Source organism: Fringilla coelebs (genome assembly GCF_963513975.1).
Source record: "Fringilla coelebs genome assembly, chromosome: 14".
Lineage (NCBI taxonomy): Eukaryota > Metazoa > Chordata > Aves > Passeriformes > Fringillidae > Fringilla > Fringilla coelebs.
The window spans coordinates 10,752,891-10,767,323 of NC_140040.1; the positions used below are offsets into that span (position 1 = coordinate 10,752,891).

Consider the following 14,433-nt stretch of genomic DNA (forward strand, 5'->3'; position numbering starts at 1 on the left):
TAGGATGATGCATCTGTCTATGGATTTCAGAAGTGAACCATTAAAATTAAAATAAAATTATAAAGGAAACAGAGTAAACAATCCCTAAGAAGTGCCTTAATGACGGAGAGTGACACACACAAAAGCCACACACAGACACAGAGATGAAGTTCTGCAGCTTTTCTTAGCCTGCCCTGTAATGCCATTTGCTTTAGGTTGCTACACCATGTAAGATTTTTTGCACCATATATCTGTGTATAAAGTGACATCACAAGGTAAGAGGCAGGATTTTCTCTAAGTAGCCACAGCTTGTAAACACAATCTTTCCAAGGGTAAGGGGTCAAGACAGTTTCAAAGGAGCAGCTAAACAGCAGCATTTAATCAAGCTGCACTTCCATTGTTCTGAAGAGTACTTGTACCTATTGATCCCAAGCTTGGCTGCTTCAAAGACTCCTCCATACAAGGAACACAGGTGAAAGACAGAGGCAGAAAACAGGAAGGGTCATGAGGAGCAAAAGAAAATGGCAATAAGCAACTGGAGAAAAGTCAAAGGTCAATCAAGGCAGCTGATGTCTAAACATAACTACAGCAGGAGAGCCGACAACTTCATCCACGTTGCAGTGTTTTCTCCATTCATCTGAAAGCTACAAGGTTGGTTTTCAGTCTGACTCAAAGCATCTTCCTGATTAACATACAGTATTCAGGATTACTAAACCACAATTTACTTTCTGCATATTGTCTAAATTCTGAAAACCTGGTTTAGCTTACATTGCTGGTGCTGAACAGTTTCATTTTCTTCTTTTAACGAGTGTTCATACACATACATCTAAACTATGGGTCTCAAAGAATCCAAATGTAATTTTCTCTTTTTCTCCCTGTGATTTCCAAAATGGTCAATGAGAATTTTGGTGTATGCTCATTGCTAACTTACTGAGACCCATTGTCCAGAGAGGACAACTGTTACCAAAAAACACACTGGAGAGCATACAACTGTATGTACTGAGATCCTTACTAATATCAGAAACATGGATACTGGATTCCACAACATGGAAAACAAAACCAAAAAAAAAAAAAAAATCTGTCATTCTCACTTTACACAAAACAACCACAAGTCTTAAACAATGCAAATACTTCTCCCCACTCTCTGACACACTTTGGTACCTCTGTAGGATGCAAAATCTTGGGAACTGGTGTCGTTCCTATTGCAGTATTTTCTGAAGAGTTCACATTATTTCATACCCTTATCATCCAGCCAGGTCTGTGAGAGTTAGAAAAGATCCCATATTTTTCAACCAGTCTTTGAACTGGTATTATCACATTTGATTTGAAAAATAGCATTCATGAGTTCCTGAAAATGCACAAAGCCAGTGACAGAAGGGAAAGAAAAGCTCTGATTTTGCTAAAGCCCTTGTTTACTTCTCAACCCATCAACATTTCCTCTGCTACAGAGGAAACACTGTCCCTCTTTGCATCAACACCACGTTCTCCTCCTGGAGCTAGAAAGAGTAAAATCTTCTTCAATTACTCTTCAATTATCATCTAAAATTCCAAGGTATAAGGAGGTTAAGCATAAGAAGAAAAAATGAACTTTTTCTTCAAAACAGAAAATAAAATATATAAAATCTTCCACTTTGCATCTTATTTAACATGCACACTATTTCGGGCTTCCACTCTAAGATTCTTTATTTTTCTTATTATAGAATTGAAGAGTGTCATCCAGATTAGGACTCAATTTCCTCACTAGGTCCTTATAATTTATATTCCTATATAAAAATCGACATAAAAATCCAGATTTCACTGTTGAGAGCTAAGACTACCTCTGCAGTATAAGTGTTCATTGTAACTAGAAAAAAATACATACCTTTAAATTGTTATAAAAAATTGTAAGACCTAAGAAGGGGTTTGACAAAGGCAAAAAATGCTGAGGAATTATAGCTCACATCTGACTTGAAACCTGAAACTAACATGATTTGTCACAAGTAAAAGGTTCTTTTTCCACTGCCATGCAAAATGCAAGAATATAAAAATTCTAAAAATACAGTGACCCAGTCTACAAAATATTATAGGTTATAGAATGACCCCATAAAAAGAGATTTTTTACTGTGTTATTTTAATGATGCAAGGTTATAAGTTATTGATTTTTACAAGATATAATCAATTAACACTTTTCTGCTGTTTATCTCATAAACCAGAAGAATTTTGTGATTACTTTGGTACAGATTATTTATTGAATGTTTATTCTGTTTTCACTATGTCAATTTGTCATTAGATGATCATTTAGAGAGAAGTTAAGATTTCAGAATTTGGTAATTAGAATTTGTGTTAGTAGCACAATTAGGAAAATTCAACAATCATAAATAATTTTATCAAATTTTCCACTTCATTATGTCTGTCTCCAAAACTTTACATTTATTTTCCAGTATCTGGCTGAATTTCCCCTAAGAGAAATGGCACAATTTCACTGAGGGAAATAGCAAAATGGACATCAGAGCCTGTGTTATAATAAAACCATTTTGGACTAATACAATTTTTCCATTTGAAAACCCCACACTTTAGCAATGGTTTAACTAACCATATTTTTTCCTAGAAGTTCAATATTTTCAATGCAGTTAAACACTATCCTTTAAACTAATCTCTTGTTAATTTATTGAAGACAAATTAGTTTGGTAGTAAATGTATGTCTGTGAAAAAAATAACAGAAACCTACTACCAATTAAGTGCAGTATGTCAAGCAAGCATCAAAGACAATGCTATTATGACATGATACAAGTTCTATTTGGAGAAATAAGAGCTACAATTTTATTTAACCACAGCCCAGCTCTCTCAGGCACTTCCTGATCAGGAAAAGTGCAACACTCTTGAATTTCAAGTACTTTTGGTTTTCCTCCCTGTTTCTTTTTGATATAACAACTTTTCTGGTTCCAGTTAAAAAGTAAAATAAAATATGTCAATAACATCATCAACAGGGAAAAATATTAAAGCCTTTTTAAAAAAATGAATCAGGTGCAGATATTGAACTGTACTTTCTCATCCTTTGTCTCACTTTTCAAATGATAATTTCTTCCACAGTCACCATTAAATCTTGATCTATTCCAGCTCTCTGTATGGGTCATTGATTCTAGATGTACCATGGTTATTTTTAAATGTTTCCCTTTCGTAGAGAAAAAGAGGGCTGTCTAGAGCCAGATGGGTAACTTCACACTTCATTTATCAAACCCAATGCATTAGACTCCACCCTCTCTTTCCCACTATTGCTGTTAAATTTCCATATAATTTGGTAACAATTTTCATTATCATACAGTGACCCTAAAAAGTCTATCCAGGTTTGCACGGTCAGTCCAAAATTCCCAGCTGTTCCCTCCACCCTCTGTTTATTACAGTAGAATCTGAGGTTCCCCTCACTTTATAAGCTGAAGAGTGACCTTCTGTAAGCAGAGGTCAAGAAGGGGTCAGTTCAAAGGGCTAGAGCAGCTCTTTAACAGCTATAACAACCTGTCCATCAGGCACTATCACGCAGTATAAACAAATCTGGGGCTTTGGAAACTCTGGACCATTTCTGTTAACACTCAGAGGACATTCACTGAGTCCTACCTGAAGTATTTTGGATCACTACCACTCAGAGAACAACTTGAATCCCTGGAAGACCTGCTCAGATACTTAAGATACTGATGACATCTTTGCATCACAAGTCTATGAAATGGTGAGTGCAACACTAAGCACACTGCCATGAGTTTTGGGCTGTGAAGCTGAAATAAAATCTTAAAGTCATTTCAGCTCATTAATAGGCAGAAACACTGGTACAAATTAAAGTAAATAACACAAAAATGTGCTTTAACTGAGTAGGTACGTACCAGAAGAGTTCATATGCCTTTCTCTGGGAAAGGCTAAATTTCCAAAAGTTCAGTCAGTTTGTGTTACCAGTTCCCAACATGTTTTTGGTTTGTCTTTTGGTTTGGGTTTTGTGTCGTTTTTTTTTTTTTTTTAAGGTCAGGTGTTAATGACACAAATAAAACACAAGAAAGAACAGAATGACTACATAACTCTACAAAGACCAAGTGCAGAGTGAAGTTTTCTGCCAGCTGCCCTCCCATCATTGACCTAAATTTCTTGAAGTTGTACTGTTCATAATCTGCTCTCTAATGCACAATGTAAGGTAATTAGAGTCATCTGTATTTAACTTCCACAGGAAAAAAATTCTATTATCTAATCTAGCTGATCCCCTGATAGCCTGTTGAAAGTAAAGTACTGTAACCTATTGCCTGCCCTTTGACAAGTGCTAATTATTTCCTGTCCAAGCACATTTTTCTCATGTAATTCCAAAGTACACAATAGACTGATCTCTAAAACACGGGCAGCCCTGCTCGTAGCACGGCGGACGTTTTATAACTTTCAGCACCGTGTGCTCCATGGCTGCCACAGCCAGTGTTTCACTGCAGACACCGAGCTGAGGCTTTGATGGAGCCAAGTGAGGTGTATGGTAACAGCCTCTTTATGCAGATCATATGGATGAGACTCCCAGATAGGTCACTGGGATGGGAAACATCAAATAGAAAGAAACAGGATTATGGATATTTAATACTCAAAGGACACTTTCTTTCAGAACTTTCAAGGCACAATGCTCTTGAAATTTTCTTTCAGGTGTTTAGTTTTAAGAAGGCCTGCACTTCATCTGCTTGTGCCTCTGCCACCCCCAAGAGCTGCAGCTTTGCTGTGTCAGAGGCTGGGCTACGTCTCCAGCTGCAGCCCTGCTCCAGCCCCGGAGCTCCCCGTGAGCAGCAAGTGGGGCCAGGCACACTGAAAGCCACAGCACTCCTGAATTACTCATTACTGCCATGACTGCTGATGACTTTGTGTATTAGGAAATCACTGTCGGACAAAATGAACTCTGAAAAGGTATTCCACTCATCAGAAGCTTTCTATTCTGCTTCATAACAAAAATGCACACGTCCCATGGAAAAGCTTTAAGTGATTTCCTGTTTCCAACGTAGCTAAACATTTGCATTATTTAGTAAGCATGGTGATGGAAGGCAAAATAACAAAAAAACATCCCCCCAAAAAAACCAAAAGAAACCCCAACCAATTGAAAAAACCAAATTAAAATTCCCAACAAAGCCACCATAAAAAATCCCTTAAATTGTTCAAGAAGAAAAATGTAAATCCCACATGATAATATGGACAATATTTTAGACCCAGCTTACTCTGAAATCTTAAAAAAGCAGCATACTTTCCATACTCACTGGAACACAAACTTATTAAGCACAACCTGTAATTTGCAAATTAATTCTGTGTAATTATGTTCAATTTTTATCTAAAGTCTCTAAAACGTTCCAGCTTCGTTTTGCTGTTTAATTATTTGCGCAGAAAAGATACCCAAGTGTCAGACCCAAAATCTACAGATAACATTTTAAAAGCAATCTCAGAGTCTTCAGAAACTACACCAGCAAAATACAAGAGATCTCCCTTAACTTTAATTAGTGCAGGTAAAAAAATCACGCCAGTTAAATGCTAAATTTAAATAACAAAAATATGATTTAAAAATACTTTTGACTAAATCTGTATTTAATTGTAAGGAACGTCTCTTGGTTTTAAATAAAAGCTGTATATTTGGCAGAAAAATTTAATAGACTGCTAGATATTTTATATAAATATCAAAAAAAGAAAATAATATATTACAAAATTAGTATAGACCTATAGCTTTTAGACAGTGGTGTGAAAAAAGGTGGCATCAACTCATTGAGCAGCCTAAGAGAAGGACAAGGTGGAACATGGTGGAAATCCTCTTTCATCCACCTGCTTCTGAACAAACTAAAAGTACGGTGTATCTGGTGCTTCTGAAATGCCTTCAGCTGATGACACCCCAGCAACACAAACCTTTCCAAACACAGACATAAGCAATTTTAAAACACTGCTGACAGCATCCCCTGCTCCATGGCAGTGAGCTCTCTTTAAGGACTGGGGTACAGTAAAACAGCCCACGACAGGAACTCCAGCAGTGCATACACGTGTGTCCATCTCACCCAACACCATCCAGTTAACTCCAGCAGGTCACCACAGGGAAATGGGAGGGGCACGAGCCAAGAAGTGCAGGTTTAGCACAGCATTCCAGCAAAGAGCATGGCTCATATTGTCAGCAATAGGTGGAAAACCTGAGGGCATCCTCAGAGCTGAGTGCTGCCGACCTGAGTGCTGTTATCAGTAGCCTGCACTGTATGAGTAAGAGAACAGCCTACCCACAGAAACAAGGACTATCCCGTTCAAGGAATTACTGTCTGAACAGTGAAAATTTAAAATTTTTTTTAAGTTACTTTTCCCCACTCAAGGGGATTTATAGGAGTACTTCTCACCTTGCTGTCCATTCTTTACGCAGCTTTTGTCTCTCCTTAAGCAGGAGCAGGAAGCAGCTGATGGTCTCATTCCTTTGTTCCTCAATTTGTTGCTCTTTTCTAACCTCAGAAAGGACCAGACTTGTCTTAAAGGGAGGAAACACATAAAAATTATAATCTAGAAATAGGAAACAATGTGTAAAATTAATAAAAAGCCCATAAGCAAATAAGGACAGTAAATCAATAGCTTTTTTTATTACAGTTCCACTGCTGACAAATCAATACAGTAAATGATGGTTAGAAATGGCCACCATATATTTGGTATTTAATCAATATACATGGCACATAAGGTAAACCTTAAAATCTCATTGCCTTAAGTATCACACTAAGACACTGTGCATTCTAGCCCATATTTTCTTGAGCCATAGTTATTTTCTAAATATTATCTTGCATCAAATAATATCAGAAGTATTTTCCTCAATGTAGCATTTGTTTGGGGGCCTTCACCCTCCCCTTTGCTCCCTGGTAAAGCTGTTGAAGAAAATACCCGTTTGTACTATATCTGCTGCATGGAATTTCTGCTGATGCCCACATGTTCTCTTTATCGTTAAATACTTCAGATAAACAATTAATAAAGTCTTTTCACATATGGAATAAATGAAAAACTGTGCAAAAATACATATTTACATATATACATGCAATGGATTTAAATAATCTGTGAAGCAGGATGACGCTCAGTCTCTGCAGACCGTGTTACTGGCCTTCCCATTGTGCTGACAGCTAATGTTGATATTGTTGAACTGGGGATGTTCTTATCACCCTTCTCCCTCCTGCACCATTTTTTCCTCTTCTCTCCCTGCACTTCCCCATGTCTGCCAAGCTGAGAAGGAAATGGTTGATGCTCAGCTACCAACCAGTCCTATATCCACCAGTGCCCACATGCTCCTCCATGGGCAGAAGTGTCTCCATGGCAGAGACCGAGAGTCTTTTCCTTAAGTAAAGATATTATATTGCCTTTTTCACCCTAATCAACCTCCAATAGACATGGAATTATTTTTTTAGATTCTAACCTCCAGTCACACGTTCTGCAAACCTATCAAAGCATCGAAATGTTTTTGGAAAGGATGACAGAACAGACGGAATTCTTGCGCAAACCTGTTTTCTTTTCACAGAAAAGGAGGCAAAAAATAAGTTTCTGACCTAAGAAGTTGTGCATGTGAGTTTGAAAACACAACCAAACAAAACCAAATGCTGGAATTCCTATTCCCAGCATAACCTGCCTCATTAAAACAAGGTGACAAAACACATAGCATTTTGCCTCCTCTTCAATATCACATACACATTACATTCTGTCCCGCCCAACAAAAATTCCTATGGGAATTCTGTGAGAGAAATTATGGTGTTATCTTCAGTTTGTGAAAACAGAGAGATCTATCCTCATTCTGATAGGTTTTTGGTTTTTTTCCGCAAGAAACGATAACACACAAATAATACATTTCTTAAGCTATGTAAAGCAGGAGTAGTATCGTTACTGCTATGGTCATTCCAAGAGAGAAGCATGACAGGGTTCACAGAGACAGAAAATAACTTTATTGCACCAGCATCACAAGCGAAGAACAAAAAGCATCTCTCTCCCCACCTCCCAGCTCTACCAGTTGGCCTACCAAAAGGCATTAGCCCATCATATGGGACTTAAACATCAAAAAGAACATTTTCTTGTAAAAACCCCAAATGTTCAAAACTCTGTCTGTACAGATCACATTCTTGACCCTGCTTTGACATTACAAAGCAAACAAAAAGCCAGAGAGCATTTTCAGATAAGGATTCCATGACATGGGTTTCCCTTGCACTGACCTACAACATCTTTTCCACAAGCTCTAATATCCGCCAACTCCAACAATCCTGACCTTAGAGCCTCATTTCCAGCAGCTGCACAGTTTGAAGCAGGATTTGATAGAGGACTTCAGCAAGTGAAACACACTCACGTGAGCTGATGTACATTCTTTAATGGTGAAAATTAACACTCCTTGTCATTCACAATAAACACACCTAATAAGGCTTTAACTTTTATATTTATCATGTACGAGACTTGACAGAGCAGTACAGCCAGAGTTTACCTCTCTATTAGAGGATGATCAGACTGCAGCCATACAGCAAGGCCACAGTCCACCAAGTTTTCCTTTCAGAATCTTTGGATGGCCATTTGATTCACAGAGGGACAGGAAAATCCACTGTGATGGTGAGATGTCTGCTTCTCCCCCAGACTTCAGGAAAGTCCCAAGTTTAATGATGCCATACCTCACAAAGCTAAAAGTAGTTATTTGCTGCAAAAAACATCAAGATCTCCTAAAATAATGATTCACAAAATGCAGAGCATGGAAAACTGGGAGTTGCTACAGAATTTTCAGTTAAAATCTGATTAAAAGATTATGTCAATGGAGTATTATCAGTCAAAGATGGGTGATCACTTTTCCAAGTATTCACAGTCACACTGTATGGGATATGGTATGAATTCTGTTGACCTGGTCAAATTACAAGTTTGGTCTAAGTAAAGTCCCCTCCACCTACAGAAACATCATAATTCCGGAAACTGAACATAATTTATTTTTTCCTGAGAATATAATTATATTGCTCCAGCCTTCTGTTAACACCTTTCATTTATGTGGTGATGTACATGGCTCAAGTCAAACGCATAGTTTGACACTGACATCATAAACGCTTCTTTATTGAGCCCTGTGAGTACAGTCACAGCTACCTGGAGGGTGAAATAGTATTATTAAGCAACATACAACAACAATACATAGCAATTTAACTGATTTACTTGTTTTCTAACGGTGCTGAAAGGGCAGTAAGGTCACCTGAAATGCCAGTGCAGGGCTTGATGTGTAGCTTTTATAGAGGCATTTCTTAATAACTTGCTATTCCTAAAATAGCAGTAAAAATCTCAAATTGTAACAAATAAAGCAGCATTCTGGGTAAAATAATATTATAAAGCATGTTCCTTTGAAAGCTGTCTTTTCCAAACTTGGTTTTGGATTTATTTTTAACAAGGGGATTCAATATATACTTCAACTGATAAAGGTCAAGGGTTCAAGAAACTCGGTCAAAGATGTTATCAGCTGGGAAAGCCATTTCCTCACATCAACACTGATAAAAACCCATCAGAAACCCGGCTGATACAACCCCTGCTCCAAAGAGCAGGAATGACCTTCTTTTGAACATCACTACAGTTGCACATCCCATCAAAGAAAATCTGATCTTGTGCCTCAATTCTTTTAATGACAGATAATTGCCTCAGAGGCCCCCTGTGCCCAATGCTGAGTGAAGCCTTCACAGCTCTGAGCTGGACTCAGCCCTGACTCAGGGGTTTTCAGCACACTCGGGGCTGCAGGACAGTAGAATAAATAAACAATGCAACCAGCCCTACAGCCTGTCTTATCTCATCCTTGTGTTCACAGAGATTCTTGAGGGTGGTAGTGTTTACAAACTGGTGAAACTTTCTTTCTTCTTCTTCCTGAGCTGTCAAAAAACATATCCTGGACAACTTAAACAATGAGATTACGCAAATTGCTTATCACTTGTGGGAAGCAACTCCTTGTCTCATTGGCCAGCATACCTCTTCAATAAGCAGTACTGCTAGTATTTTCAGTAAATCTTACCCAACTCTCCTAAATACAGATCTATTCTGTATTTAGGGTTTTCCTTGTAAAACCCAAGTGGCACAAGTCTTAAAAAAACAAACACGCAGCTCAGCTCTCAAAAAGCCTAAAGCTACATACACACACATATATATATGTATAAAAACATATATATTTGTATATGTGTATGTACACATGTGTCAGGAGCAAATCCAGCCTTTTACATTAAACATAGTATTTAGGAAACTGCCTTCCTCCTGGTACAGCAGCAGAACTAAATGTAGGCATATCAGGCAAGAGCCATCAGAGCATCTTCTCTCATTATGTAAGAAAGGGAGGTTCTAAGATGAGATTTCAAGAGACCAACATCCCATTTCTCTCATTATCACCAACAAAATATATCAGTGACGGAGGACTGAATAGAAGCTGTTAAAACCTAGTCTTTCTATTCACCCAGAATATACACACAAAATGAGATCCATAACAAAGCCAATCTAGGTATTGTAAGAGGTTTATAATATTTTTCCTTAGCTATGCAGCAGAAGAAACTCTGTTTTAACATCCATAGGCCACTACCCTGCTGAACTGTGTGTCCTGGGTGAATATCACAACATGCCTACAGACAAGCAAGAAAAACCAGCATCTAAACACTCCAAACCCCACATTGGTACATTTTCCATCTTATAAAGCTAGATTTTTTCTTCGTTCAGTACAGACCTCATGAGAAGTCAGACATAAGGTTAGAAACACTGAATAACTGGAGACATGAAGCTTAGTGTTCTGTCAAACAAATTAGCCTTCAGTCTGAACTAAAGTGACACTTGGGACAGTTTGCCTCTTGGTCCTACTTTGTTGGGTCAACAAATCAGATTTTTCACTCCAAGTTAAGATTTAATTTACTCACCACCAGTTTAAATAGGATAAACTTCTGAATCTTTACCAACCACTTCTATTTTAACATAGCAGTCATCTCTAAAAAATCAATAACTAATACAGAAAGGAAAAACAAAGAGTAAAATCTGTAAGTAGGGCTAAAATGTTATTCTGTATTTTTCCTGTTATTTTTGTCATTTTATTTGCTTTCAGTGAAAGACGTTTTCTGATGAAATTCTATGAAACTAGAACATGGTCCCTTTTAGAGGGGAGGGAAAAAGAACCTGAAATCTATTAAGCCATGTTAATTTAACATGTTGTAACTCCTCCATGATAAAAAAAGCTAGTAATTGATTACAAAACCCTGCTCATTTCTTCTCTACTTTTAAAATTTCTACTTAAAATATGAGCAAATGTGCCCATTTTCATTGATACAATGGAAACAGCCAGCATGGTTTAAGTTATCACCCGGTAATTTGGGCACATTAAACCCAATTCTCTGCCTTTTGTTTATTAATTCACTATGCCAGATATCACAGTTTCACTCAGCAACCCTCATGTTCTGGATGATATTGAAAAATGAGTCATGTTTGTCAAAGAAAGTTAAAAAAAAAAAAAAGGTAAAGAGGAAAAAAGTGTTGTTTATAGAAGCCAGCTGCTCTGGCTTCGGCGCCAGCAGCTCCTCATCCTGCTATTTTACGCTTGCAACCCCCACTGCCCCCACTGGCACAGGTACAACTAAATGTTGACTTCAATGCTTCAGAGAGCACTCAACTGATTCTGTACATGATTAATTGCCAAAGACATGGCTGACCATATGGAACAGAGAAAGCATCAAGTAATTCATACTTCTGTATATGATCATTTGGCCCCTGTTGTTTTAATGTACAGGAAAGAGCTAGTATAGCACAGACCTGGTGTCTTGCCCTTGACAGCCCATTAAGAAATCTCAAAGCACCTAGTTGAAGTTATGCTGTTGGCTTTTCAATAGCAGCCTAATAAAACAGAAGCAAAGCTTTCCAACTAGTCTTAAATCTTTCACATACAGTACATTAACCACTGCTGCTACAACAACTGGTTTCTTATGATAGGAAATGGGATTTGATTTCTAGCCTCTGCATACTTACTGAAAGCCTTTTTCTGACCTTTGGAGGGTTTACAAAATCATTGTTCGTTTTTCCTGCCATTTTCCCAGTTTCTTGCCATGGTGATCCTAATAGATTTGTTTAAGGTTCAGTACATTCTACTCTTACTAGCTGTTATATGCAAACTGGGCAATGAAGGTAGGCTCCCGGGAACTGAAGGGAAAGAAATTATTATTAACTATTTTCTTTCTGAGATTCAGAGAAGTCACTGCAACATCTAAACCAATTTATTTTTAAGGAGCCTATAAAACAAAACAAAAAATTCCTCAAAAGAAGCAATATAGTAGCATGTGCTTTCTTTTATCAGACTGGAGACAAATCATCAAATTTCATTTGAGAAGGAAGGACAATTTATTTTAAAGCTGTAGTATTCTCAAGGATTTCTGACATAGACCTCAAGAAAAGAAATAGGTGCAGACTTGGAATAGATGTCAGTATCATTAACTGCTCTATATTAGTTTTATCTACTGTTAACATCTTTTCAGTCATACGGAGTCAAAGAAAAAACATTTAAATAATGTTTCCCTGTCAAAGCTCTTAAGATGACAGTGCTAAAAAGTTAATCCCCATCCTCACAGATCTTCTGGCAGTCTTGACGTACGTTGGCAAGGATGCATTTGCTGGCACCTTCCAACAGAAAATATTTACATGGAGTTTTCTTGTCTGAGGATTTTCTAGTTGAGTAAATAATCCTCATGGTCTGAAGGGTCTTATATGGGAAATTCTAATCATTGGACATTTATCAGTGGTAATTTCCCAGGCTGAGAATTCAGATAACGCTATTAATACTGCAACAAAACACATGAATAATCTGCAAGCCAATACAAAACTCCCTAACTGTTCTGGTTATTGATTGAGAACTTTCAACATAACATCACGGGGTTTAAGACAAACATTATGTCTGCTTTTAAATAAAGCATAAAAAATAGAGAATTGTACAAAAGAAACGTCATTTCTGTAGCATAAAAGGAATGGAGACTCAAGTTCCTGGTGTGAAGCCATGGCCACAAAGATTATATTCTGCCCTACCATTATATTCAACGGTGCACATCAAAACTAAACATGTACATAACCCAATTATAGAGCAGAATGCTTAAAGTCAGACATATGCTTAAGCTCTACGTACAAGTCGACATGCATTAAAATGTAGGCAGCCCTGCCTGGCTTTGAGGTATTCACTGCTGACAACAAAGGATGAATACCTGACTTGATAGATGAGTAGTTTGACCTAGAAAAACCTACAGCGAGTAGATCACTTCGACATTTCCAAAGAAACTGCAGGTTTTGTCTGCACTAGAAAGTTGTTCCATTTATCTATACCTGTGGAGCTAAAGCAGTACATTTTCTAGCTATATGAGTTTGAAAGCCATAAATTAAACCAGGTTGAGCTAATTTGGAAATAAGCATTACCTTTATGCCTATATAAGAATATTTATATCAGGGTCTTGAACCGTATATTGAGGAAAAAAGAATCCAAACAGAAGTAATGCCCAAGTAATTTTTGGTTACTCTGGCATGCCACAACTGAATGAATTTCTAATTGAGAGAAAAAAAAGTTATTTTTACTGGATGATTTAAGCAGGTATGATGAGTCTCTGTAAGATTTTCAATACATGGTTACAAACTAAAAAATGTAGAAAGATAAACATTTTCAAAATATTATTGCTGCAATAATTGGTTTGGCAGTGTTCTAAAGGTGAAGTATAAGCCACCTCATCATGAAAGAGCAACCAAACCACTTAAGATACTTGGAATAAGAGTGGCTTAGCATCTTCAGATGTATGGGTGACTGAAAGGTTACCCTACAGCCACATTCTCCCAGAGCATGGCCCCTCCACCTCTGAATCATCAATAGCACAAAGACTAGGCAGGCCTAGCAAGCATAGTGGATTATATGAAGTGTAAAACATTGTGGGGGGAAAAAGCTTTTGAAAGAAGTCAGGAAAAAGAAATCACGCTTGCAAGAAGATCCAGCTGACAGGCCAGTCCCTAACAAGTGAATATGTTTGAGAACATTGTGAATGCAAGAAAAGAACACGCCTTTTGTTTCCAGACCTACAGTGTCTTTACCCCAACTGTTGCCTGCATGGCTGAACATATGTTTTCTGAACAAGAACTGAAGCAGAAAGTGTTCTTTGTTATAATTCACTCCTTTGTATACACCTCCCTTTTTCCATCTTGGTCACATGCAAACAGTAGTTACGCCGAACACTTAAGTTCTGAAGGACTGCACAGCAGTGTATGCTTCAGTGATTATCTGCTGCTGCTGAAATCAGTTGAGCTAAGATGCACTACAAGACTCACTTGGCTAATCTGCACTCTGGATAGCTTAGATTTTGCAGTGCTGAATCACACTGAGTACAACCTGCACACGCTCACTCGGCCAGCACACTGAATTTCCATCACCAACAATTATGTGCAGTTCTAATAAGCACTGAAGAATTATACAACAAATGATTTTATGCATTCAGAAGA

General features: G+C 37.6%; 1 protein-coding gene across 2 annotated transcripts in view; it reads right to left on the minus strand.

Moving 5' to 3' along the window:
* The window catches only part of FTO (FTO alpha-ketoglutarate dependent dioxygenase), a 215,521-nt gene that overhangs the window by 116,594 nt on the left and 84,494 nt on the right, over nt 1-14,433 (minus strand). For both annotated transcript variants that reach the window (XM_084215061.1, XM_084215062.1), the window contains exon 8: nt 6,324-6,448. In XM_084215061.1, the coding sequence (XP_084071187.1) occupies nt 6,324-6,448 (125 nt within the window). The remainder of the gene's footprint in view (nt 1-6,323; nt 6,449-14,433) is intronic.